General features: G+C 55.1%; 3 protein-coding genes across 9 annotated transcripts; all 3 read left to right on the top strand.

Annotated features, from left to right (window-relative positions):
- The first annotated feature begins 4,079 nt into the window (after positions 1 to 4,079).
- Positions 4,080 to 8,298, top strand: LOC139789354 (maestro heat-like repeat-containing protein family member 7). Of its 5 annotated transcripts, XR_011723152.1 has the most exons (12): positions 4,081 to 4,300; positions 4,612 to 4,726; positions 5,039 to 5,173; positions 5,489 to 5,674; positions 5,790 to 5,945; positions 6,243 to 6,344; positions 6,806 to 6,905; positions 7,009 to 7,071; positions 7,535 to 7,712; positions 7,868 to 8,001; positions 8,164 to 8,222; positions 8,253 to 8,298. XR_011723152.1 is itself a non-coding variant. In XM_071729929.1 (10 exons), the coding sequence occupies exons 1-9, from the start codon at positions 4,227 to 4,229 to the stop codon at positions 7,669 to 7,671; spliced, it is 1,068 nt and encodes a 355-aa protein (XP_071586030.1). In that variant the 5' UTR covers positions 4,081 to 4,226; the 3' UTR covers positions 7,672 to 7,712; positions 7,868 to 8,292. The 5 variants fall into 5 exon arrangements, 1 of the variants encoding a protein (XP_071586030.1); XR_011723151.1 differs by having other exon boundaries at positions 7,871 to 8,001; positions 8,164 to 8,292; XR_011723150.1 differs by having other exon boundaries at positions 8,164 to 8,292.
- Positions 8,299 to 10,939: 2,641 nt separating this feature from the next.
- Positions 10,940 to 13,927, top strand: LOC139789799 (uncharacterized). Its single transcript, XM_071730870.1, has 7 exons — positions 10,940 to 11,588; positions 11,803 to 11,900; positions 12,132 to 12,230; positions 12,568 to 12,648; positions 12,917 to 13,071; positions 13,166 to 13,280; positions 13,715 to 13,927. Exons 1-7 carry the CDS (start codon positions 11,021 to 11,023, stop codon positions 13,925 to 13,927), a joined length of 1,329 nt encoding a protein of 442 aa, XP_071586971.1. The 5' UTR covers positions 10,940 to 11,020.
- On the top strand, positions 13,868 to 17,750 carry LOC139789360 (maestro heat-like repeat-containing protein family member 7). 3 transcript variants are annotated; one of them, XM_071729947.1, is made up of 10 exons: positions 13,868 to 14,087; positions 14,399 to 14,513; positions 14,826 to 14,960; positions 15,286 to 15,471; positions 15,587 to 15,742; positions 16,040 to 16,141; positions 16,603 to 16,702; positions 16,806 to 16,868; positions 17,332 to 17,509; positions 17,665 to 17,750. In XM_071729947.1, the coding sequence occupies exons 1-9, from the start codon at positions 14,014 to 14,016 to the stop codon at positions 17,466 to 17,468; spliced, it is 1,068 nt and encodes a 355-aa protein (XP_071586048.1). In that variant the 5' UTR covers positions 13,868 to 14,013; the 3' UTR covers positions 17,469 to 17,509; positions 17,665 to 17,750. The 3 variants fall into 3 exon arrangements, with proteins under 3 accessions (XP_071586048.1, XP_071586049.1, XP_071586050.1); XM_071729948.1 differs by having other exon boundaries at positions 17,668 to 17,745; XM_071729949.1 differs by lacking the exon at positions 16,806 to 16,868.
- The last annotated feature ends 6,838 nt before the right edge of the window (positions 17,751 to 24,588 follow it).

Below are 24,588 nucleotides of genomic sequence, written 5' to 3'. Positions count from 1 at the left end.
TGAAGTGGACAGGACTGGCTGTTACTGAGCACATCTTTTATTTAAAAGCTTAAGAAAAAAGCAAGAAAACAAAAAACAACAACAAACAAAACACACAAGGCAATAACTACGGAAAGCAGAAGAATATTAACGTACAATGCTTAGGGGCTAAGAAAAGGAATTAGGTAAGAGTGACTTTACAGAACGAGAATGAGTATAAAAGTGGTTGCAGGAGAACAAGAACAATTCTCTGTGTACCATGTGGCCTGATGTGCACTGAAAGGGACTCAACTGAATATTGATTTTTTGGAAAGACATGACTATACTCTTGGAATGATAAGGCTAAAAAAGGAAACCCATGAAAAACACAAAGAGCTAAAAAACCACAAAAAACAAACCGTCAAAATAAAACAAAAAACCCCACCAAACGAAACCAAACCAAACCACACCATACCAAGCCAAAAAGCTCTGCAGGAAAACAATGAAAGAATTGATCACCGAAGCTGAACAAGCCGCATTCTGAAAGCACGGATCTTCCTGGGCAGCATGGTTGGGTTTAAACGAGGAATTCCAGACTGAAAAAGGAGAGATTAATCCTATCATTAGTTTCCTTAAGGAGACGACTTCAGCTGTCTGGTCCGCACCTCACAGTCGATAGGAGATAACCTTAAACCTTTTCTGGGGAAATGGCCTGCAGCTCACAAGTAGACTGGGGAAGGTTTCTGGCAGTTGTGAATAGGGGATTGATCCAGTGGAACATTAGTGGCAGAGCAGGTCTCCCACCATCCTCCAAGTAAGCTGACAACAATTTTGCTAATGGCGATGTCAGCTGGATAGGAGTGGCACTGAAGTCAGCTCTCGCTTTCGATCTGGGATTGATGCTTTGTCTCCAAATAGCAAGCTGAAGGTTTTGTGAAGTTTTTGCTGGTGGAGTCTCCATCCCTGAAGCTGTTCAACAAAGGGGCAGCTGTGGTGCTTGGGGTGGTAGTGGTTCAGGTAGTGTAGGACTGACACTCGGACTCAGTGACCTTGAAGGTCCTTTCCAGCCATGATGGTTCTATGATTCCATGTGCCAGCACCCACCTGGACACACCCTGCTTGATTGCCAGGTCACAAGGGGACCCTTTGTGACATCACCCGTGACACCCTGGGTCCCGAGGTCCCTTCCGAGTGCAAAGGAGGTCCTGGCTCAGTGTCCGGGAGGACAAGCGTGGGATCAGACTCGAGCACAGTTCTGTAGAGGAGAACTGAGCAATGTCTGCACCCGAGAGAAGCCAAGTGGACCAAGAAGGTTCTTCTGGTCGCCAGGAGAGTACTCAGCCAGGGGCTGGGGCCGGGGCTGGGGCTGAGTCTGGGGCTGAAGCGTGGCCTGTGCGGATGCAGCAGGGGAATACGTGGAGGAACATGACAGCCCCTTGTGGTCTGTCTACTGGGAGCCTTGACCCAGACCCTGAGGGCTCTGGTTCTTTGCAGGCTGCCCAGGAGCCTCCATCCCCTGGAGATCCATGGCCGGGCCATGAAGAGCCCACCCCAGACCTCTCCCTGCCCCCACACAGCCCCCTTGGTCCCACGGGCTCTCCCCACAGGCAGTGCAGCCTTGAGGCCAGCAGCACTGCCACCCCCATACCCACCCCCCAGGGCCTCTCCTCCTCCCCCAGGAGTGAGGAGAGAGCCAGCCCCTTATCCCACCCCCATGGCCTCTCTTCCTTCCCCAAGGAACAGGGACCCCCGAGCCAGCCCCAGCTGGCCAAGGCGGGAGAAGAAGGAGGAAGCCATCCCCCCACCACAAGCGAGCTGTACAAGGCCCAGCTGCTGGAGACAGGTGAGTGAGGGGCCTTTGGCTGCTTTGCTGTGCTCCTGCATGGCAGTGCTTGCTGGGCACATCCCTGGCCTGATCCGTGGCAGTCCCCTCTTTGGGTGCCCTGGCCCAGGGCTGGCTCTCTCCTTGGGAGCTGGCACACGGCTGGGGGCCGGCTGGGGCTCTTCAGCCTCTCCTGCCAGCACCTTCAGCTCACCCTTCTCTCTTGCCTGCTTAGATTCTGAGTCTGCGTCCAGCACATATTTGACTTGGTCATCCGCTGAGGAGGAGGAGGATGAGCTGCTCTTGCTGGACACCGTGGAGGAGACAGGAGAGGTACCTACCCACAGAGACTGCCACCTGACCTACTTGTGCCTGCTCCAGCTGCCCCCATGCTCAAAGATCCCTTTCCCGGACAGCTGACATCTGGGCAAAGCTGGGGAAAAAGACACACACACACAAAAAAAACCAACAAACAAACAAACAAAAACCCAAAAGAGACCAGAGTGTCTTTGGGGGTAGGAGGGATCAATAAAGGAGCCCCATAACCTTCTCTTCTCCTTGCAGGATGACCTGAGTGATATGGAGAAGCAGCTGAGGGATTTGGGACCCCACTCTTGCTCCTACACCCTCAGTGAGCAACTCCTGCAGGAGCAACTCTTTCAGGTCTGGCATTTCCAGAGCAGGTCACAGCTTCCCCAGTGCAACCCCCTCCGGAGGTTTCTGCACCCCAAGGGGTACAGAAGTCACTTTTGGCGGGCGGCACAGAAAGGAGCAGAGGCTTCAGTGGGAAGGGGCTCTGGTCACCTCCCTGGTCATAGCAGATTGGTGTGAGCCCTGAGGCTGGGAGGGACCCCAGGGACATGAAGGCCGAGTCAGGCTTGGCTGCTGTTCCCAGGAGGCCCTGGAAAAGGATCCAAGGCCTGCCAGGTGCTAAGCTAAGCTGCCACCTCTGGGAAAGTCACCAGAGCCCAGGGCAGAGCATTGGCTTTTCTTCTTGCAGGACCTGGTGCTCTTCATTGACTCGCCCAGAGCTCTCCTTGTCAGGGAGATGCAGTCAGGCATGAGACCTTCCTTTCGCAGGGTAAGGAGACCCAGGGCCAGACAAGTTCCTCTGCCCCCCTCCCCCATTCTCACTCTCCTGGATACTCTGTGGCTATCCTGAGTCCCAGTCCTCATGCCAGCACCTCCATGCCATGCCTGCCCCCTCCCTCCCAAATCCCAGCGTCTTGGGCGTCTGCAGCCAGGTCAAGGCAGCAGAGAGGGATATGGGCAGGGCAGCAGTTGCAGTGGCAGCTGAGGAGATGGTTGCACTCCAGTGGCAGCACCATAGTCACCCGTGTCCCCTCCAGGCACATGAGGTCCTGAGGTGCATCCACAGCACCGTGGAGCACGTCTGCAGCGAGCCAGCCCGGCACAGCCTGCGGTCGCTGCTTCGGGTGCTGGCCGAGAGGTTCCCCGAGGACACAGTCAGGAGCCTGCTGAGGATCAGTCCCCACTGTGACAGGTACGAGCCCCTACAGCCCTGGGGACTTGCTCCGTAGCCCAGGAACAGCACGGTGGCCGAGGCAGCCCTGCTAACAGAGCACTCTGGCTTGCAGTGCTGCCGTGGCTATGTGGGAGGCGATGCTGTCCCCACTCAGCAAAGAGCAGAGTATCTTCGAGGGGATGCTCCGCGTGATCCAGGGCTCCGCACCAGAGGAGCACGTCTCAGCTGTGAGTGACCAGAGCAGGGCTTGCTCACCCTTCAGGGCTTTTCCCCAGGAAAGCAGACACAGCCCCTCCTGCCTGCCCCAAACAACCCCATCCTCCAGGACTTGGGGACACAACGTCTCAGGGCCAGCAGGGCCCTGCCCTCCACCAGCCCAGCCCCATCTGTGCCAGCCCCATGGGGCTGCCCCATGCTGCTGGGGCCCCCGAGCACAAAGAGGAGCCCTGCAGCATTCCAGGCAGCACTCCGCTCCCGCGCTGCCTGCACCCCCTGCCCTGCACTGCAGCTGGAAACCTGGGGCGGGGGTCGGATTTGGGTGCCAGAGGGAGGGTCACCGTGCTGTGCTGGCCCAGGGGGGGCCACCCTGAATCAGCAGGGGAGCCCTCAGAGCAACAGCAGCGTCTGTGCACTGAGAGCCGTCCCTGTGCCGTTTCTGCAGGCATCCCGGGTCCTGCGCAGGCTCAGCCAGTCTCCCCACTGTCAGCAGAGCCTGAAATTGTACTACTATCCAGATTTCCTGATGGCCCTGCTCGACCGCCTGGCACGGGCTGCACAGACCCTGCTAGACGATCAACGCAGCCCTTTGGGGTGCGCCATCCCCTTGCCCTGCCATTCCCCTGGGCCCCGGCCGGGGCCCCTGCTCTGTATGTAACTGGACCTTGCTCTGCACACAGGGAGGCAGTGGAGGCCATTAAAGATCTGCTGTGTCTTGCTGGCTGTAGAGAGAATGTCCAGCAGATGCAGGAGGAGGGCGTCTGGGACATGATGCTCCAAGGAGAGACCCTGGAGGCAGCAGTCAGTTTGCTGGCCAGGTGAGAACCCCTCTCAAGCCTCAGAAGCCTCATGCCCAGGGGCAGAGAGGTCCCCAGGCACCCAGGCCCCGGGCTGCAGCTGCAGTGCTGGCCAGGGAGCGATCCGAGTGGCGAGGGGTGCTCCGTGCCTGGGGAGAGACCAGGGCGCTCTCAGCAAGTGGTGTTTGCGGCTGCGGGCAAAGACATGGCCTGGCCTGGCCTGGCCCGGCCTGGCCCGGCCTGGGCTATCCTGACTGGGCTGGGCAGGGCAATCCCAGCCAGGTTTTGCCTGCCCTGCTCACTGCCAGCACTGCTTTTCTTTCCCTTACCAGAGAGATGTGCAGGAGCTCAGGTTTTGTGCGGCTCTACCTCTTCCTGCACATGAAATTCACCCTAAACTCCGGGAGGGAACAGGAGAACACTTTTGCCATGGCTTTTTATGTTGAGGTAAGCAGTGCCTCTGCGAGATGCTTCTGCAGCCGTCCCTCTGGCACAGGTGGCTGCCGGGTGGGATGGGATGACAGTCCCCAGAGCTGGGACGGAGGGCTCGGCTCTCAGTCCCTCTGCCCTCCAGCCCTTCCTGCTGGGGCAGCGCTCAGCCACCCCTGCAGTGAGCCAGCCCTGCGTGTCCACAGGCAGGGCTTCCCCCTGGATGGGCTGTGTCAGTCCCCAGGCCCTGAGCTAGCAGTGGGAGCCAGGAGCTGCACAGTACCGCCGGGGTCCTGCAGCTCTGCCCGTCTTTCACTGTTGTCCTTTCAGCTGCTGGGCTGCGAAGACATGGCAAAGCAGTCGAGTGATCTGCAGCTCCTCCGGTCTTACCTGGACTGTGGCAGTGACAGGATGCTTCTGCTGGTGGTCAGGGGCTTGGTGGCAGTTGCACAGGACCCGGAGATGGTGAGCAAGGCCTAGTCAGGTGGAGATGCCTTGGCAGCCTGGGGCTGGGGCAGGTGGTTTGGGCCTGGCTGAGAGGAAGGAGGTGGCTGTCAGCAGAGGGGTGGCTGAACAGGGGCCACAGAGCCTTTGCTGTCCTGCCCTCCCTGGCTCTCCCTCAGCCCCCGAGGCAGGAGGCAGGAGGCAGGAGGGGCGGCAGAGACGCCCGCAGCACCTGCCGGGAAGCCGGGCAGGAGGCCGATGCTCGGCACACAGAGCGTTTCTGCCAGGCTGCTGCTCCACTGCTCCACCATCACAGAAGTTCTCTGCTTCACACAGGCAGCAGAAATGCGGGACAGGGTTATGCTGGACTGCATCCTGGGGAGACTGGAGCACAACTCTGAAGAGCTCAGGGTGGAGGCCCTGCTCCTCCTCAGGAAGCTAACAGCTCACCCCACCGGGGATGAGGAGGCCATCCACATCACAGTGATGCTGGCGGAGAAGCTCCCTCTCCTCTTTGATGATGTAAGGCTGATGTGGGAACCTGAGCCTGCAGAGGGGCAGAGGGCAAGGAGAGGGAGAGGCTGTTGCTGCAGCCACCCTGTCGTCCTTCCTTCCTTCCTTTCTTCCTTCCTTCTAGGAGTCCAGCCAGGTGCGGGAGCTCTCCATTAAGCTCTTTGGAGAAACAATGGGGACTCTGGTGAGCGGAAAGGAGAGGTGGATGCAGATAATAATCCAGGGGAACCTGGTCTCCCTCTTGCTAAGGATGAACGATAAGAGCGAGAGTGTGGCCCAGGTACAGACTTCAGAGCTGACCACCTACTTTGCCCTTCCCTCTGCCCAAGCCCTCCCTGGCAGCAGCTCAGCAGCTCTTGCCCGTCTCTCTTGTGCTGGCTGGCAGAGTGCTGTACCTGAGGTGGTGGCTGTCCCCTGAGCTTGCCTCGGGCGCTGAACCCCCTTCAGGCTCTGTCCCCAGCTGCCTCTTCCCATAAGTAGCTGGGGACAGCTTGCAGCCTTGCCCAGAGGAGGCGGGGCATGAGAGGTCTCCTCCTCTGAGCTGTGGTGTCAGCTCCCACGGTGTGCTGCTTTGCAGGCCTCTGCCGAAGCCCTCCTCATCTGTGCAAAGATCCTGGGGTGGAGAAAGCTCAAGAGGGAGGTCAAAAGGAAGCGGACAATGAGGATTGCAGAGATCCTGGTGAGGACAACCCCCAGGTGCCAGGTGCCAGGTGCCAGGGCCTGGGCTGGACAAGGGATCCCCCATGTGCCCAGGGTGTGGTCGTGCAGGTGTTCCTCGCTGGCCCTGCTCCAGAGCGGAACACACAGGCTGGAGCTCCGTGCCCCCTTTCCCTTCCCATTTTCCCCTTTCCACTTTCCCCTTCCCCTCCCCCTCCCTCAGGCACGCAGCCCCCAGGGGTTCTTCTTGAGGCCCCTCTTGCCCCCAGACCCTGGGTGCTGCAGGAGCCCCCGGCCCACCTGGGCCCTGCCAGCAGCACGCAGCGTACCGGTTCCCCCCGGCCCCCCTGCCTGTGGCTCTGGCTGCAGCCCTGTCTGGCAGAAAGGAATGGCCTGGAGGGGAAGGGGTGGGATGGGCTGAGGGACTGCTCTGGCACACGGGGAAGGGCCTGAGCCAGCCCCGTGACCTTGGGCTCTCCCCAGGTGGAGCGGGACAGGGATGTGAAGTACCACGTGCATGCCTGCCTGCCGTACCTGAGGGACGCTCAGTGCGACGTGAGATTGGCGGCCATCAAGTTCATGGGTGAGCCACAGCCCCCGGGGACCCTCTCCTGGCAGCCCCGGGCTGGGGGCTGTGCTGCCACAGTGCTGGGGAGAGGGAGGTCTGACGGGAGCTCTGTGCACAGGGGCTGCTGCACGGCACCTGAGTAAGGACTCAGACATGGAGGAGCTGCAGGAAATGTGCGATGGTGAGGAGGGTCAGAGCTGGGCTGGCCGGGGCTGGTGGGGGCAGGGGACAGAGGCTGGGCAGGGGGCTGCCGGGGACGAACCTGTCAGGGGCACTTAGGGCATGCATAGGGTACATTTTGGCTGGACATTAGGAAGGAGTTCTTCACTGCGAGCGTGGTGAGACCCTGGCCCAGGCTGCCCAGAGAAGCTGTGGCTGCTCCACCCCTGGCAGTGTTGAAGGCTGGAGCTTTGAGCAGCCTGGGCTGGTGGGAGGTGTCCCTGTCCCTGGCAGGGCTTGGGATGGGGTGATCCTTAAGGTCCTTTCCAGCCCAGCGCAGTCTGGGATTGCTGAGCAGCAGCTTCCAGCTGCTCCCTTGGTGCCACCTGCTCCTCCTGGCCAGGGAAAGAGAGAGATGGGGCTGGCACAGGACAGGCTGTGCAGACAGTGAGGTGTCACCACTGCTCTCTTTCTTCCTGTCGCAGCCCTCCAGAGCTTGGAGAATGACCCTGAGCCCAGAGTCCGTTCCTTGGCAGCTGAGACCTTGCAGAACCTGGAAACTGAGCAGGACCAGCAACGATCACGATGGTCCCTGCGATCTCTGTTCTGCTGTTTCTGCTGAGATGACTCAGGGACAAAGCTCCTGGTGCCATCTTCCTGACGGTACCTCCACTGACGCCACGCTGTGGCTGCTGCCCCCCACACCTCCCATGCGCACCTCCGGGCTTGACTGCCTCCTGCTCCAAACCAGTGCCCTCCAAACTCTCCTGCCCACACCCAGGACTCCCCTCAGACCGCTCTCCATTAAACCTTCCCAGCAGGGGACAGCAGCAGCGGGGGACTGAAGGTGCCAGTGATGAAGGTGGAGCTGGGAAGATGTCATTGGGAACTCCACCCTGCCCCTCTTGCTCCACAGACGGAGGCCGTGGTTGCTCTGGGAAGCACCCGGCAGGTAAAAGAGGAGCTCATCAACTCCCCGGGCTGCCAGCGTGGCTGCTGCCATTGCCCACGCTGGTTCTGGGGGCGGGAGGTGCTAGGAGGCTCAGAGGAGAAGGGGTCAGGGTTTAAGGCAGCAAAGCTCCAGTTAACCCCAGCGCTGCTTTGTTGTTTTCAGGGCTTTGTTTGGCAGCTGCCAGGATGAGCAGGAGATTGGGAACGTTTCACCTTCAACTTGTATCACTGAGCACGCCAGCACTGGGACAGTCCTGCTCACAGCTGACCATGTGGAACCCTTGCTGATGGCAGCAGCCTGGGCTGGTGGGAGGTGTCCCTGTCCCTGTCCAGCTCAGTTTCATGGGCATCGTGAGCCAGTGCTGCAAGTGCCTCAAAACCAACCTCTTGGTGGCTGGTTGCTCTGGCATCCAGAGACTGCCAACAGTTCCAGCTGTCCCCACCTGCTGGAAGCAGCTCATGCCTTCCTCTTCCATCACTTCCAGGAGGTCACCCGGGTGTCTCTGGAGTTGTTGAGGCTCTCCTCCAGCAGCAGCTGAGCCAGAGTTGCTTTCCTTTTCTCATCAGAGAGGAGGAAACGGCAGTTCTGGCAGAGCTACCAAGAGGTCACAAAGTCCCCCAAATAAAATGTGGCGTTTGGAAGGCACGGCACGTGTGGGGTCTGTTCTCTGCTGAGCTACCAACTTCCTTCCAGCTGAGCGTCTGTTAAATCAGGAATGGAAGTTCTGGGGCCGTGGGATCAGCTCTGTGAGATGGGGCGGGGGGCACTGGGAGGTACTGGAAGTTAGTGAGGGACACTGGGAGCTGCTGGGGGCAGTGCTGGGAACTAGGAGAGGGCACTGGAAAGCATCTGGGGGCACAAGGAGGAGCCGGTGAGCACTAGAATGAGCAGGGGAGAAGTCGCTGGTTTTGGGGTCTCCCCACAGACAAACGGGGACGTCTTGGGGATGAGTGGAGAGGGGATGATGGGAGAGGAATGTCCTGGGAGTAGGGAGGCAAGGAACCTCTGCAAAGGAACCTGGATCGATGGGTCGTGGCCAATTGTATGAGATTTAACACGACCAAGTCCCCTTGGTCCTGTGAGCAGAAAGATGCAGCAGTCCAGAATTTCAACTGTTCTTCAGAAATCACACAACCCGCTGGCCCAAACCAAATGTCATAAGCAAGAGAGACATCACCTGCTGTTGCAGAGCACCTTTAGCAGATACAGACTTCTGCCCAAGTAAGGACATTGTGTCCTCACCTGGAGTATTGCATCCGTCTCTGGAGCCCTCACTCAGCACAGGAAGGACATGGACCTGATGGGAGGAGGACACAAAAATGGTCGTGGGGTTGAACACCTCTCCTGTGAAGAGAGGCTGTGGGAGCTGGGCTTGTGGAGCCTGGAGAAGAGAAGGCTCCGGGGAGACCTCCTAGTGACCTTTGAGTTCGCCTGCAGGGGCTACGGGAAGGCTGGAGAGGGACCGTTTGCAAGGGCCTGGAGTGATAGGACGAACGAGGGGCAATGGTTTTAGAGAAGAGCAGATTAAGATTGGATGTGAAGAAGGAGTTCTTCACCATAAGGGTGGTGATAAAATGGAACAGGAGGTGGCTGGGGCCTCGACCCTGGAGAGATTCAAGGTGAGGCTCGATGAGGCTCTGAGCAACCTGATCCAGTTGGGATTACTGATTCTAAACTCCTCTGCGATTAGTCATGTTTCTTCACAGAAAGGAGATCTGAACGGATACATTTTCCTTGACCATGTAGCTGAAGGGCTACTATTTAAAGTATTTAAAGTTTTTTATCCTGAAGTGGACAGGACTGGCTGTTACTGAGCACATCTTTTATTTAAAAGCTTAAGAAAAAAGCAAGAAAACAAAAAACAACAACAAACAAAACACACAAGGCAATAACTACGGAAAGCAGAAGAATATTAACGTACAATGCTTAGGGGCTAAGAAAAGGAATTAGGTAAGAGTGACTTTACAGAACGAGAATGAGTATAAAAGTGGTTGCAGGAGAACAAGAACAATTCTCTGTGTACCATGTGGCCTGATGTGCACTGAAAGGGACTCAACTGAATATTGATTTTTTGGAAAGACATGACTATACTCTTGGAATGATAAGGCTAAAAAAGGAAACCCATGAAAAACACAAAGAGCTAAAAAACCACAAAAAACAAACCGTCAAAATAAAACAAAAAACCCCACCAAACGAAACCAAACCAAACCACACCATACCAAGCCAAAAAGCTCTGCAGGAAAACAATGAAAGAATTGATCACCGAAGCTGAACAAGCCGCATTCTGAAAGCACGGATCTTCCTGGGCAGCGTGGTTGGGTTTAAACGAGGAATTCCAGACTGAAAAAGGAGAGATTAATCCTATCATTAGTTTCCTTAAGGAGACGACTTCAGCTGTCTGGTCCGCACCTCACAGTCGATAGGAGATAACCTTAAACCTTTTCTGGGGAAATGGCCTGCAGCTCACAAGTAGACTGGGGAAGGTTTCTGGCAGTTGTGAATAGGGGATTGATCCAGTGGAACATTAGTGGCAGAGCAGGTCTCCCACCATCCTCCAAGTAAGCTGACAACAATTTTGCTAATGGCGATGTCAGCTGGATAGGAGTGGCACTGAAGTCAGCTCTTGCTTTCGATCTGGGATTGATGCTTTGTCTCCAAATAGCAAGCTGAAGGTTTTGTGAAGTTTTTGCTGGTGGAGTCTCCATCCCTGAAGCTGTTCAACAAAGGGGCAGCTGTGGTGCTTGGGGTGGTAGTGGTTCAGGTAGTGTAGGACTGACACTCGGACTCAGTGACCTTGAAGGTCCTTTCCAGCCATGATGGTTCTATGATTCCATGTGCCAGCACCCACCTGGACACACCCTGCTTGATTGCCAGGTCACAAGGGGACCCTTTGTGACATCACCCGTGACACCCTGGGTCCCGAGGTCCCTTCCGAGTGCAAAGGAGGTCCTGGCTCAGTGTCCGGGAGGACAAGCGTGGGATCAGACTCGAGCACAGTTCTGTAGAGGAGAACTGAGCAATGTCTGCACCCGAGAGAAGCCAAGTGGACCAAGAAGGTTCTTCTGGTCGCCAGGAGAGTACTCAGCCAGGGGCTGGGGCCGGGGCTGGGGCTGAGTCTGGGGCTGAAGCGTGGCCTGTGCGGATGCAGCAGGGGAATACGTGGAGGAACATGACAGCCCCTTGTGGTCTGTCTACTGGGAGCCTTGACCCAGACCCTGAGGGCTCTGGTTCTTTGCAGGCTGCCCAGGAGCCTCCATCCCCTGGAGATCCATGGCCGGGCCATGAAGAGCCCACCCCAGACCTCTCCCTGCCCCCACACAGCCCCCTTGGTCCCACGGGCTCTCCCCACAGGCAGTGCAGCCTTGAGGCCAGCAGCACTGCCACCCCCATACCCACCCCCCAGGGCCTCTCCTCCTCCCCCAGGAGTGAGGAGAGAGCCAGCCCCTTATCCCACCCCCATGGCCTCTCTTCCTTCCCCAAGGAACAGAGACCCCCGAGCCAGCCCCAGCTGGCCAAGGCGGGAGAAGAAGGAGGAAGCCATCCCCCCACCACAAGCGAGCTGTACAAGGCCCAGCTGCTGGAGACAGGTGAGTGAGGGGCCTTTGGCTGCTTTGCTGTGCTCCTGCATGGCAGTGCTTGCTGGGCACATCCCTGGCCTGATCCGTGGCAGTCCCCTCTTTGGGTGCCCTGGCCCAGGGCTGGCTCTCTCCTTGGGAGCTGGCACACGGCTGGGGGCCGGCTGGGGCTCTTCAGCCTCTCCTGCCAGCACCTTCAGCTCACCCTTCTCTCTTGCCTGCTTAGATTCTGAGTCTGCGTCCAGCACATATTTGACTTGGTCATCCGCTGAGGAGGAGGAGGATGAGCTGCTCTTGCTGGACACCGTGGAGGAGACAGGAGAGGTACCTACCCACAGAGACTGCCACCTGACCTACTTGTGCCTGCTCCAGCTGCCCCCATGCTCAAAGATCCCTTTCCCGGACAGCTGACGTCTGGGCAAAGCTGGGGAAAAAGACACACACACACACAAAAAACCAACAAACAAACAAACAAAAACCCAAAAGAGACCAGAGTGTCTTTGGGGGTAGGAGGGATCAATAAAGGAGCCCCATAACCTTCTCTTCTCCTTGCAGGATGACCTGAGTGATATGGAGAAGCAGCTGAGGGATTTGGGACCCCACTCTTGCTCCTACACCCTCAGTGAGCAACTCCTGCAGGAGCAACTCTTTCAGGTCTGGCATTTCCAGAGCAGGTCACAGCTTCCCCAGTGCAACCCCCTCCGGAGGTTTCTGCACCCCAAGGGGTACAGAAGTCACTTTTGGCGGGCGGCACAGAAAGGAGCAGAGGCTTCAGTGGGAAGGGGCTCTGGTCACCTCCCTGGTCATAGCAGATTGGTGTGAGCCCTGAGGCTGGGAGGGACCCCAGGGACATGAAGGCCGAGTCAGGCTTGGCTGCTGTTCCCAGGAGGCCCTGGAAAAGGATCCAAGGCCTGCCAGGTGCTAAGCTAAGCTGCCACCTCTGGGAAAGTCACCAGAGCCCAGGGCAGAGCATTGGCTTTTCTTCTTGCAGGACCTGGTGCTCTTCATTGACTCGCCCAGAGCTCTCCTTGTCAGGGAGATGCAGTCAGGCATGAGACCTTCCTTTCGCAGGGTAAGGAGACCCAGGGCCAGACAAGTTCCTCTGCCCCCCTCCCCCATTCTCACTCTCCTGGATACTCTGTGGCTATCCTGAGTCCCAGTCCTCATGCCAGCACCTCCATGCCATGCCTGCCCCCTCCCTCCCAAATCCCAGCGTCTTGGGCGTCTGCAGCCAGGTCAAGGCAGCAGAGAGGGATATGGGCAGGGCAGCAGTTGCAGTGGCAGCTGAGGAGATGGTTGCACTCCAGTGGCAGCACCATAGTCACCCGTGTCCCCTCCAGGCACATGAGGTCCTGAGGTGCATCCACAGCACCGTGGAGCACGTCTGCAGCGAGCCAGCCCGGCACAGCCTGCGGTCGCTGCTTCGGGTGCTGGCCGAGAGGTTCCCCGAGGACACAGTCAGGAGCCTGCTGAGGATCAGTCCCCACTGTGACAGGTACGAGCCCCTACAGCCCTGGGGACTTGCTCCGTAGCCCAGGAACAGCACGGTGGCCGAGGCAGCCCTGCTAACAGAGCACTCTGGCTTGCAGTGCTGCCGTGGCTATGTGGGAGGCGATGCTGTCCCCACTCAGCAAAGAGCAGAGTATCTTCGAGGGGATGCTCCGCGTGATCCAGGGCTCCGCACCAGAGGAGCACGTCTCAGCTGTGAGTGACCAGAGCAGGGCTTGCTCACCCTTCAGGGCTTTTCCCCAGGAAAGCAGACACAGCCCCTCCTGCCTGCCCCAAACAACCCCATCCTCCAGGACTTGGGGACACAACGTCTCAGGGCCAGCAGGGCCCTGCCCTCCACCAGCCCAGCCCCATCTGTGCCAGCCCCATGGGGCTGCCCCATGCTGCTGGGGCCCCCGAGCACAAAGAGGAGCCCTGCAGCATTCCGGGCAGCACTCCGCTCCCGCGCTGCCTGCACCCCCTGCCCTGCACTGCAGCTGGAAACCTGGGGCGGGGGTCGGATTTGGGTGCCAGAGGGAGGGTCACCGTGCTGTGCTGGCCCAGGGGGGGCCACCCTGAATCAGCAGGGGAGCCCTCAGAGCAACAGCAGCGTCTGTGCACTGAGAGCCGTCCCTGTGCCGTTTCTGCAGGCATCCCGGGTCCTGCGCAGGCTCAGCCAGTCTCCCCACTGTCAGCAGAGCCTGAAATTGTACTACTATCCAGATTTCCTGATGGCCCTGCTCGACCGCCTGGCACGGGCTGCACAGACCCTGCTAGACGATCAACGCAGCCCTTTGGGGTGCGCCATCCCCTTGCCCTGCCATTCCCCTGGGCCCCGGCCGGGGCCCCTGCTCTGTATGTAACTGGACCTTGCTCTGCACACAGGGAGGCAGTGGAGGCCATTAAAGATCTGCTGTGTCTTGCTGGCTGTAGAGAGAATGTCCAGCAGATGCAGGAGGAGGGCGTCTGGGACATGATGCTCCAAGGAGAGACCCTGGAGGCAGCAGTCAGTTTGCTGGCCAGGTGAGAACCCCTCTCAAGCCTCAGAAGCCTCATGCCCAGGGGCAGAGAGGTCCCCAGGCACCCAGGCCCCGGGCTGCAGCTGCAGTGCTGGCCAGGGAGCGATCCGAGTGGCGAGGGGTGCTCCGTGCCTGGGGAGAGACCAGGGCGCTCTCAGCAAGTGGTGTTTGCGGCTGCGGGCAAAGACATGGCCTGGCCTGGCCTGGCCCGGCCTGGCCCGGCCTGGGCTATCCTGACTGGGCTGGGCAGGGCAATCCCAGCCAGGTTTTGCCTGCCCTGCTCACTGCCAGCACTGCTTTTCTTTCCCTGACCAGAGAGATGTGCAGGAGCTCAGGTTTTGTGCGGCTCTACCTCTTCCTGCACATGAAATTCACCCTAAACTCCGGGAGGGAACAGGAGAACACTTTTGCCATGGCTTTTTATGTTGAGGTAAGCAGTGCCTCTGCGAGATGCTTCTGCAGCCGTCCCTCTGGCACAGGCGGCTGCCGGGTGGGATGGGATGACAGTCCCCAGAGCTGGGACGGAGGGCTCGGCTCTCAGTCCCTCTGCCCTCCAGCCCTTCCTGCTGGGGCAGCGCTCAGCCACCCCTGCAGTGAGCCAGCCCTGCGTGTCCACAGGCAGGGCTTCCCCCTGGATGGGCTGTGTCAGTCCCCAGGCCCTGAGCTGGCAGTGGGAGCCAGGAGCTGCACAGTACCGCTGGGGTCCTGCAGCTCTGCCCGTCTTTCACTGTTGTCCTTTCAGCTGCTGGGCTGCGAAGACATGGCAAAGCAGTCGAGTGATCTGCAGCTCCTCCGGTCTTACCTGGACTGTGGCAGTGACAGGATGCTTCTGCTGGTGGTCAGGGGCTTGGTGGCAGTTGCACAGGACCCGGAGATGGTGAGCAAGGCCTAGTCAGGTGGAGATGCCTTGGCAGCCTGGGGCTGGGGCAGGTGGTTTGGGCCTGGCTGAGAGGAAGGAGGTGGCTGTCAGCAGAGGGGTGGCTGAACAGGGGCCACAGAGCCTTTGCTGTCCTGCCCTCCCTGGCTCTCCCTGGCTCTCCCTCAGCCCCCGAGGCAGGAGGCAGGAGGCAGGAGGGGCGGCAGAGACGCCCGCAGCACCTGCCGGGAAGCCGGGCAGGAGGCCGATGCTCGGCACACAGAGCGTTTCTGCCAGGCTGCTGCTCCACTGCTCCACCATCACAGAAGTTCTCTGCTTCACACAGGCAGCAGAAATGCGGGACAGGGTTATGCTGGACTGCATCCTGGGGAGACTGGAGCACAACTCTGAAGAGCTCAGGGTGGAGGCCCTGCTCCTCCTCAGGAAGCTAACAGCTCACCCCACCGGGGATGAGGAGGCCATCCACATCACAGTGATGCTGGCGGAGAAGCTCCCTCTCCTCTTTGATGATGTAAGGCTGATGTGGGAACCTGAGCCTGCAGAGGGGCAGAGGGCAAGGAGAGGGAGAGGCTGTTGCTGCAGCCACCCTGTCGTCCTTCCTTCCTTCCTTTCTTCCTTCCTTCTAGGAGTCCAGCCAGGTGCGGGAGCTCTCCATTAAGCTCTTTGGAGAAACAATGGGGACTCTGGTGAGCGGAAAGGAGAGGTGGATGCAGATAATAATCCAGGGGAACCTGGTCTCCCTCTTGCTAAGGATGAACGATAAGAGCGAGAGTGTGGCCCAGGTACAGACTTCAGAGCTGACCACCTACTTTGCCCTTCCCTCTGCCCAAGCCCTCCCTGGCAGCAGCTCAGCAGCTCTTGCCCGTCTCTCTTGTGCTGGCTGGCAGAGTGCTGTACCTGAGGTGGTGGCTGTCCCCTGAGCTTGCCTCGGGCACTGAACCCCCTTCAGGCTCTGTCCCCAGCTGCCTCTTCCCATAAGTAGCTGGGGACAGCTTGCAGCCTTGCCCAGAGGAGGCGGGGCATGAGAGGTCTCCTCCTCTGAGCTGTGGTGTCAGCTCCCACGGTGTGCTGCTTTGCAGGCCTCTGCCGAAGCCCTCCTCATCTGTGCAAAGATCCTGGGGTGGAGAAAGCTCAAGAGGGAGGTCAAAAGGAAGCGGACAATGAGGATTGCAGAGATCCTGGTGAGGACAACCCCCAGGTGCCAGGTGCCAGGTGCCAGGGCCTAGGCTGGACAAGGGATCCCCCATGTGCCCAGGGTGTGGTCGTGCAGGTGTTCCTCGCTGGCCCTGCTCCAGAGCGGAACACACAGGCTGGAGCTCCGTGCCCCCTTTCCCTTCCCATTTTCCCCTTTCCACTTTCCCCTTCCCCTCCCCCTCCCTCAGGCACGCAGCCCCCAGGGGTTCTTCTTGAGGCCCCTCTTGCCCCCAGACCCTGGGTGCTGCAGGAGCCCCCGGCCCACCTGGGCCCTGCCAGCAGCACGCAGCGTACCGGTTCCCCCCGGCCCCCCTGCCTGTGGCTCTGGCTGCAGCCCTGTCTGGCAGAAAGGAATGGCCTGGAGGGGAAGGGGTGGGATGGGCTGAGGGACTGCTCTGGCACACGGGGAAGGGCCTGAGCCAGCCCCGTGACCTTGGGCTCTCCCCAGGTGGAGCGGGACAGGGATGTGAAGTACCACGTGCATGCCTGCCTGCCGTACCTGAGGGACGCTCAGTGCGACGTGAGATTGGCGGCCATCAAGTTCATGGGTGAGCCACAGCCCCCGGGGACCCTCTCCTGGCAGCCTCGGGCTGGGGGCTGTGCTGCCACAGTGCTGGGGAGAGGGAGGTCTGACGGGAGCTCTGTGCACAGGGGCTGCTGCACGGCACCTGAGTAAGGACTCAGACATGGAGGAGCTGCAGGAAATGTGCGATGGTGAGGAGGGTCAGAGCTGGGCTGGCCGGGGCTGGTGGGGGCAGGGGACAGAGGCTGGGCAGGGGGCTGCCGGGGACGAACCTGTCAGGGGCACTTAGGGCATGCATAGGGTACATTTTGGCTGGACATTAGGAAGGAGTTCTTCACTGCAAGCGTGGTGAGACCCTGGCCCAGGCTGCCCAGAGAAGCTGTGGCTGCTCCACCCCTGGCAGTGTTGAAGGCTGGAGCTTGGAGCAGCCTGGGCTGGTGGGAGGTGTCCCTGTCCCTGGCAGGGCTTGGGATGGGGTGATCCTTAAGGTCCCTTCCAGCCCAGCGCAGTCTGGGATTGCTGAGCAGCAGCTTCCAGCTGCTCCCTTGGTGCCACCTGCTCCTCCTGGCCAGGGAAGGAGAGAGATGGGGCTGGCACAGGACAGGCTGTGCAGACAGTGAGGTGTCACCACTGCTCTCTTTCTTCCTGTCGCAGCCCTCCAGAGCTTGGAGAATGACCCTGAGCCCAGAGTCCGTTCCTTGGCAGCTGAGACCTTGCAGAACCTGGAAACTGAGCAGGACCAGCAACGATCACGATGGTCCCTGCGATCTCTGTTCTGCTGTTTCTGCTGAGATGACTCAGGGACAAAGCTCCTGGTGCCATCTTCCTGACGGTACCTCCACTGACGCCACGCTGTGGCTGCTGCCCCCCACACCTCCCATGCGCACCTCCGGGCTTGACTGCCTCCTGCTCCAAACCAGTGCCCTCCAAACTCTCCTGCCCACACCCAGGACTCCCCTCAGACCGCTCTCCATTAAACCTTCCCAGCAGGGGACAGCAGCAGCGGGGGACTGAAGGTGCCAGTGATGAAGGTGGAGCTGGGAAGATGTCATTGGGAACTCCACCCTGCCCCTCTTGCTCCACAGACGGAGGCCGTGGTTGCTCCGGGAAGCACCCGGCAGGTAAAAGAGGAGCTCATCAACTCCCCGGGCTGCCAGCGTGGCTGCTGCCATTGCCCACGCTGGTTCTGGGGGCGGGAGGTGCTAGGAGGCTCAGAGGAGAAGGGGTCAGGGTTTAAGGCAGCAAAGCTCCAGTTAACCCCAGCGCTGCTTTGTTGTTTTCAGGGCTTTGTTTAGCAGCTGCCAGGATGAGCAGGAGATTGGGAACGTTTCGCCTTCAACTTGTATCACTGAGCACGCCAGCACTGGGACAGTCCTGCTCACAGCTGACCATGTGGAACCCTTGCTGATGGCAGCAGCCTGGGCTGGTGGGAGGTGTCCCTGTCCCTGTCCAGCTCAGTTTCATGGGCATCGTGAGCCAGTGCTGCAAGTGCCTCAAAACCAACCTCTTGGTGGCTGGTTGCTCTGGCATCCAGAGACTGCCAACAGTTCCAGCTGTCCCCACCTGCTGGAAGCAGCTCATGCCTTCCTCTTCCATCACTTCCAGGAGGTCACCCGGGTGTCTCTGGAGTTGTTGAGGCTCTCCTCCAGCAGCAGCTGAGCCAGAGTTGCTTTCCTTTTCTCATCAGAGAGGAGGAAACGGCAGTTCTGGCAGAGCTACCAAGAGGTCACAAAGTCCCCCAAATAAAATGTGGCGTTTGGAAGGCACGGCACGTGTGGGGTCTGTTCTCTGCTGAGCTACCAACTTCCTTCCAGCTGAGCGTCTGTTAAATCAGGAATGGAAGTTCTGGGGCCGTGGGATCAGCTCTGTGAGATGGGGCGGGGGGCACTGGGAGGTACTGGAAGTTAGTGAGGGACACTGGGAGCTGCTGGGGGCAGTGCTGGGAACTAGGAGAGGGCACTGGAAAGCATCTGGGGGCACAAGGAGGAGCCGGTGAGCACTAGAATGAGCAGGGGAGAAGTCGCTGGTTTTGGGGTCTCCCCACAGACAAACGGGGACGTCTTGGGGATGAGTGGAGAGGGGATGATGGGAGAGGAATGTCCTGGGAGTAGGGAGGCAAGGAACCTCTGCAAAGGAACCTGGATCGATGGGTCGTGGCCAATTGTATGAGATTTAACACGACCAAGTCCCCTTGGTCCTGTGAGCAGAAAGATGCAGCAGTCCAGAATTTCAACTGTTCTTCAGAAATCACACAACCCGCTGGCCCAAACCAAATGTCATAAGCAAGAGAGACATCACCTGCTGTTGCAGAGCACCTTTAGCAGATACAGACTTCTGCCCAAGTAAGGACATTGTGTCCTCACCTGGAGTATTGCATCCGTCTCTGGAGCCCTCACTCAGCACAGGAAGGACATGGACCTGATGGGAGGAGGACACAAAAATGGTCGTGGGGTTGAACACCTCTCCTGTGAAGAGAGGCTGTGGGAGCTGGGCTTGTGGAGCCTGGAGAAGAGAAGGCTCCGGGGAGACCTCCTAGTGACCTTTGAGTTCGCCTGCAGGGGCTACGGGAAGGCTGGAGAGGGACCGTTTGCAAGGGCCTGGAGTGATAGGACGAACGAGGGGCAATGGTTTTAGAGAAGAGCAGATTAAGATTGGATGTGAAGAAGGAGTTCTTCACCATAAGGGTGGTGATAAAATGGAACAGGAGGTGGCTGGGGCCTCGACCCTGGAGAGATTCAAGGTGAGGCTCGATGAGGCTCTGAGCAACCTGATCCAGTTGGGGATGTCCCTGCTTACAGGGACCTGTAGAGGTTAGATGACCTGTAGAGGTTCCTTCCAACCCAAATTATTCTGTGACTCTGCGGAAATGATCTGTGCCTCATATGCCAGTAAAACAGGAAGGTTGTTAATAAAATTATCCTGCAGTCAGAGGGGCTACGAGAAGCATTTGCTGAACCAGATATGACCAGTGAAGGTCTGCAGATTGCCATGACTCCAGAAAAACCCTACTTCAGGTACTGGAGATTGCTTTCAATTCAGATGTTCATGCTTGGCTTCCATTGGCAGGACTGGAAGTTTTCAAGGTGAAGAGAGAGGAGCTGTTTTCAGTGATGGCTTTAGTTAAAGAAGGGAGCGTGGCAAATCACAATATGTCATGGGATTAATATATGGAATGTTAATGGATGTAATGAATACCTTGATGACCTGGTAAACACGGCATTGGTGTGGAACCTTTAGCATTTTTTAATTAAGTGAAGCAAAACAAACAATAGTGTTTCTTGAATATCTCAACAGACATTGCAAGTGATTGTGGTAGAGTTTTTAGAGAGCTGTTACCGTGTATTCTGAGGTGGTGCCTTCAGGTTATCGACTTCTGGAAATGCAGGAAGTGCACATCTGGACTACCCTAGGGACTCTGATTTGATGGAAGCATTCCACTGTAAGCAGACCCAGACAACTCTGGGCTGAGGGACTCTGTGATCAGTGCCCTGTGTGGCAGGTCTCGTGATCTAGCTAGAAAGTTTAAAACCCTGATTTTGCATTAGTGTAGCATTGACTAGTACAGTGGGAAAAGAATACTTCCAGCCTGATGAAAGTTTGTGCTCAAAAGCTGAGCAGTGCCTGTCCAATGTTGTTACCAGGCAAAGAATAAATTAGCATGTTGCTAATTGTTTATGAGTGTTTAGGTGTCTAATTAGGAGCAAAGTTACAGCTTTTCCCTGCACAATGTATTTTTTTCAGATTGGTTTTTTTTTTTCCCTTGCAGGTACAAGATTTCTTTGCTCAAACCATCTACAAAGGCATAGGCTTTATCTTGTGAAGTGTCCATTCGAACAGATGGCCAAGGATTTCTTTCACTGCAGTATATGATTAGGAATGAGGATGGACAGATCTGTTTTGTGGAATATTATTGTTGCCCTGATGAGGATGTTACTGAAGCAGAACTGTAGCTGTATGTTTTGGTATCTGTTACCGTATTTATGGATAATTCAAGGACTTTTTTTTTTTTTTTATATAAAACGGAACAAAAGCTGTAAAGATTCACAGATTTTTTTTCTTTTTTTTTTAATATTTTAAATTCTGGTAATTCAAAGACTGCTTTTTTATTCCCCTGCAAATATTTCTTAGCTGTGACTCAAAAAAACAAAGCTGAAAAAACAAGAGGGGGAGCTGATGTCCTACAGCCACTGATTCCGTTACGGATGTTGAAGCTCCTGTAAGATGTTGCTGGTTTTTACAGTATTTGCCAAGGAATTTGTGTTTGTGTTTTTTGGATTTTTTTTTTTTTTTTTTTTTTTTTTTTTTTTGTGTATGTGTATGTGTGTCTTTGGCTCGTTCTAAGCAATCACTCCAGGGAACATCTGAGCATCAGCTGTGTGTTGGCTAGTTGGCTTTCAATGACTTAAAAATAAAAGATGGCCTAAAAATTGACGTTTTCAAACTGATTTCTTGATAGCAGCAGGTGGTTTTAGGCTGGCAAATGCCAGCAGGTTTTGCTGGTGAAGCTGCTAAGCTTCTCCTCATCTTGGTTAATCTGTAATATAATTGAGTTCCTTGGAATTTCATCTGATACCAGTTTACCCTTTTGTCTGCAGTGATGTTGTTGAACTGGTGAATTTAGGTAGAAGCCAGGATTTACTTACTCATCGCTCGTAACTCCTCTGGCAACATAACTCTTCTGTAGCTAGTGATTTTTCTCATTGATCCACTGCTGACTAAGTGGATCATAGCTCTACCTATTCATCGCTTATTAGCTCTCTCGTGTGTCTGATTCAACGTGAAGTTCTGGCTTCCCTGCATAGTTCAGCATTCTGAGCAGCTTATCCCTTTTCTCGAGTCCAAGTTTGGCTCAAAAGCACTTGGCTCAAACCTTTCCTATTGTCTTCTGTGTTTCAGGACCTTCATCTTCCACAGAGCTGTTAGCTACTACATGCTTTCATTCTGAGTATTTTTTCCTTATTTGCTTTCTTTCCACTGGGATATGGCTTAGAAACATAAGGAAGAAGAATAGCAAGAGCCTTGCAGCTGCAGCTGTTGGTTTTTTGTTATTAATTATATGAATGCTTTTACATGGTATGTTCAATATTGGCATAACTGTTTTCATTTCTGTTCTTCTTGTGACAAAATCTGCAAGGAAGAGAAGGGTTCCCTCTCTCTGTGGGAACCATGTGCAGCTCATTCAGGTGACCCATGTCAAAGTTACACACATCTTACAGCTTGGTTGGACTAGGAGAGTTTTGCATGGAAGAGAAATTGCCTCAATTTCTAGCTAGTTTTCAAAATTCAATTTCTTACTGATAATTGAGATTTTACAAATCTTACCCTCCAAAAATCCACCCGAACTGCATCAAAGGAAAAAACCACCACCCAAACTAAAGCCATTCCGCAACTGAGGACTTCATTTGAAGGTGAAAGTTGAGATTAGCAGAGTGATAACCCCCTATGGATAGTAAGTGTATTAGATCAGTTCTTACCTCCAAAACTAGATTTGTTCCCTGCTTTACAGTTCCATTGCTTAAGAAACCCATAGTTGTAATGAATCAGAATTTGAACCTTTCCCTACGTCCTTCCTAGTAAGGCTGAATAGTTGTGTCATGTGTGCAAGATCACTACTAGTTTGTCTGGCTCAGATTACAGGGCTTGTATTTTAGCTATGGATGACTTTGATCTCCAGAGACTGGTGGCAGTCACTGAGCTGCGAAATTCTATGGGCATCTGTGACTATTCTTTCAGAAATAAAAAATTGCTCCCCGAGCGATTTTAATTATCGTAAAGTGGTGGTTCCTACCATATACCAAGAAGTGACTTGCTGTATGTAAAATAGTCCTCCTGGAAAATACTGATTCTAAACTCCTCTGCGATTAGTCATGTTTCTTCACAGAAAGGAGATCTGAACGGATACATTTTCCTTGACCATGTAGCTGAAGGGCTACTATTTAAAGTATTTAAAGTTTTTTATCCTGAAGTGGACAGGACTGGCTGTTACTGAGCACATCTTTTATTTAAAAGCTTAAGAAAAAAGCAAGAAAACAAAAAACAACAACAAACAAAACACACAAGGCAATAACTACGGAAAGCAGAAGAATATTAACGTACAATGCTTAGGGGCTAAGAAAAGGAATTAGGTAAGAGTGACTTTACAGAACGAGAATGAGTATAAAAGTGGTTGCAGGAGAACAAGAACAATTCTCTGTGTACCATGTGGCCTGATGTGCACTGAAAGAGATTCAACTGAATATTGATTTTTTGGAAAGACATGACTATACTCTTGGAATGATAAGGCTAAAAAAGGAAACCCATGAAAAACACAAAGATCTAAAAAACCACAAAAAACAAATCGTCAAAATAAAACAAAAAACCCCACCAAACGAAACCAAACCACACCATACCAAGCCAAAAAGCTCTGCAGGAAAACAATGAAAGAATTGATCACCGAAGCTGAACAAGCCGCATTCTGAAAGCACAGATCTTCCTGGGCAGCGTGGTTGGGTTTAAACGAGGAATTCCAGACTGAAAAAGGAGAGATTAATCCTATCATTAGTTTCCTTAAGGAGACGACTTCAGCTGTCTGGTCCGCACCTCACAGTCGATAGGAGATAACCTTAAACCTTTTCTGGGGAAATGGCCTGCAGCTCACAAGTAGACTGGGGAAGGTTTCTGGCAGTTGTGAATAGGGGATTGATCCAGTGGAACATTAGTGGCAGAGCAGGTCTCCCACCATCCTCCAAGTAAGCTGACAACAATTTTGCTAATGGCGATGTCAGCTGGATAGGAGTGGCACTGAAGTCAGCTCTCGCTTTTGATCTAGGATTGATGCTTTGTCTCCAAATAGCAAGCGGAAGGTTTTGTGAAAAACAAGTCGCAAGCTCTGTTGCCACGTAAGCACGAGGCACTTGAGGTGTTTCCTGATACAGGGATTTGGAACCAGTAGTATCACAGAATTACCGAGTGGTTTGGGCTGGAAGGGACCTTAAAGGTCATCCAGTTCCTCCCCGCTGCATGGGAAGGGACACCTTCTATTACCCCAATTTGATAGAAAAGAACTGTTTATTCACGCATTATCCAGTCTGGCGTGGTGAAGTTTTCTCTAGGATTGTAGGACAACTCTAAGTGCCTCAGATTTAAGTTCTGTTAGTTCCTTTGGCAAGCCCAACTTGGCTTCTTCCAGGTCCTTGTGGTTTTGCATAGCTTCTGCTGTAGACAGCTTTTCAAGAGCATCAGCAATCTCCTGCTGCAGCTTTCTGACCCTGCCCTACAGAAACAGGGAGACAAAGAAAATTGTAACAATATGAAATACACCTCGAACTTTTTTGATTACACAAAACAATCATGGGGCTCCCTCCATGTGGAACTGAGCAATGGGAATGTGTCCAAAACAGAGAGAGGGTCCATTGGGTATGTAAACACTAGGGTGAAGGGAAATCTGATTAAACAAGCAGGAGAGTGCTTTCAGGGACAAGGGGGCAACATGAAATGCCAACAGTACTGATCAGCTTATTACCTGCTGTTTGTGTAATTGCCTTTCAGTGTCCACTTTGTACAGCCTTTGCTTCAATAAATGTGTAAGCACTACATTCTAGTTCTAGACATAAACTCTCAGGGCTGGACATAGGCTGAATGAGTATGTTCAAGTATGTATTTCCAACTTCACTGAGATTCAGGGCTGTGCATCCTCAGGAGCATTCCTTTGTGCACTAAGTGAAAACTGAGGGTTATTCTTTTCACTCTGAAGGTCCAGAAGCAGATTTTCAACACTCAGGTTTCATGGTATTTGACTCAAGCCTAAACTGTCTATACGTAGATGTGTATGCTTTAGTTACTTTAACATGGTCCAGCCAGCTGACATGATCATCAGGAGCTTTCTTACCTGTAATGAGTAACTTACAGTGGCCTCATATAGTTCAACTTCAG

The sequence above is a fragment of the Heliangelus exortis genome, chromosome Z (genome assembly GCF_036169615.1).
Source record: "Heliangelus exortis chromosome Z, bHelExo1.hap1, whole genome shotgun sequence".
In the NCBI taxonomy this organism is placed as follows: Eukaryota; Metazoa; Chordata; class Aves; order Apodiformes; family Trochilidae; genus Heliangelus; species Heliangelus exortis.
The sequence above is the reverse complement of the archived record's forward strand: the minus strand, read 5'-3'. Positions and strand labels throughout refer to the sequence as shown.

What these genes read in the sequence shown, in the direction of transcription:
- LOC139789354 (XM_071729929.1), top strand. Translation starts at nt 4,227, where the DNA reads ATGCAGGAGGAGGGCGTCTGGGACATGATGCTCCAAGGAGAGACCCTG. An exon ending in GCAGTCAGTTTGCTGGCCAG is followed by an intron (nt 4,301 to 4,611) that starts GTGAGAACCCCT and finishes TTCCCTTACCAG; the next exon opens with AGAGATGTGCAGGAGCTCAG. An exon ending in CCATGGCTTTTTATGTTGAG is followed by an intron (nt 4,727 to 5,038) that starts GTAAGCAGTGCC and finishes TTGTCCTTTCAG; the next exon opens with CTGCTGGGCTGCGAAGACAT.
- LOC139789799 (XM_071730870.1), top strand. Translation starts at nt 11,021, where the DNA reads ATGTCTGCACCCGAGAGAAGCCAAGTGGACCAAGAAGGTTCTTCTGGT. An exon ending in CCGTGGAGGAGACAGGAGAG is followed by an intron (nt 11,901 to 12,131) that starts GTACCTACCCAC and finishes TTCTCCTTGCAG; the next exon opens with GATGACCTGAGTGATATGGA. An exon ending in TGAGACCTTCCTTTCGCAGG is followed by an intron (nt 12,649 to 12,916) that starts GTAAGGAGACCC and finishes TGTCCCCTCCAG; the next exon opens with GCACATGAGGTCCTGAGGTG.
- LOC139789360 (XM_071729947.1), top strand. Translation starts at nt 14,014, where the DNA reads ATGCAGGAGGAGGGCGTCTGGGACATGATGCTCCAAGGAGAGACCCTG. An exon ending in GCAGTCAGTTTGCTGGCCAG is followed by an intron (nt 14,088 to 14,398) that starts GTGAGAACCCCT and finishes TTCCCTGACCAG; the next exon opens with AGAGATGTGCAGGAGCTCAG. An exon ending in AGAGCGAGAGTGTGGCCCAG is followed by an intron (nt 15,743 to 16,039) that starts GTACAGACTTCA and finishes GCTGCTTTGCAG; the next exon opens with GCCTCTGCCGAAGCCCTCCT.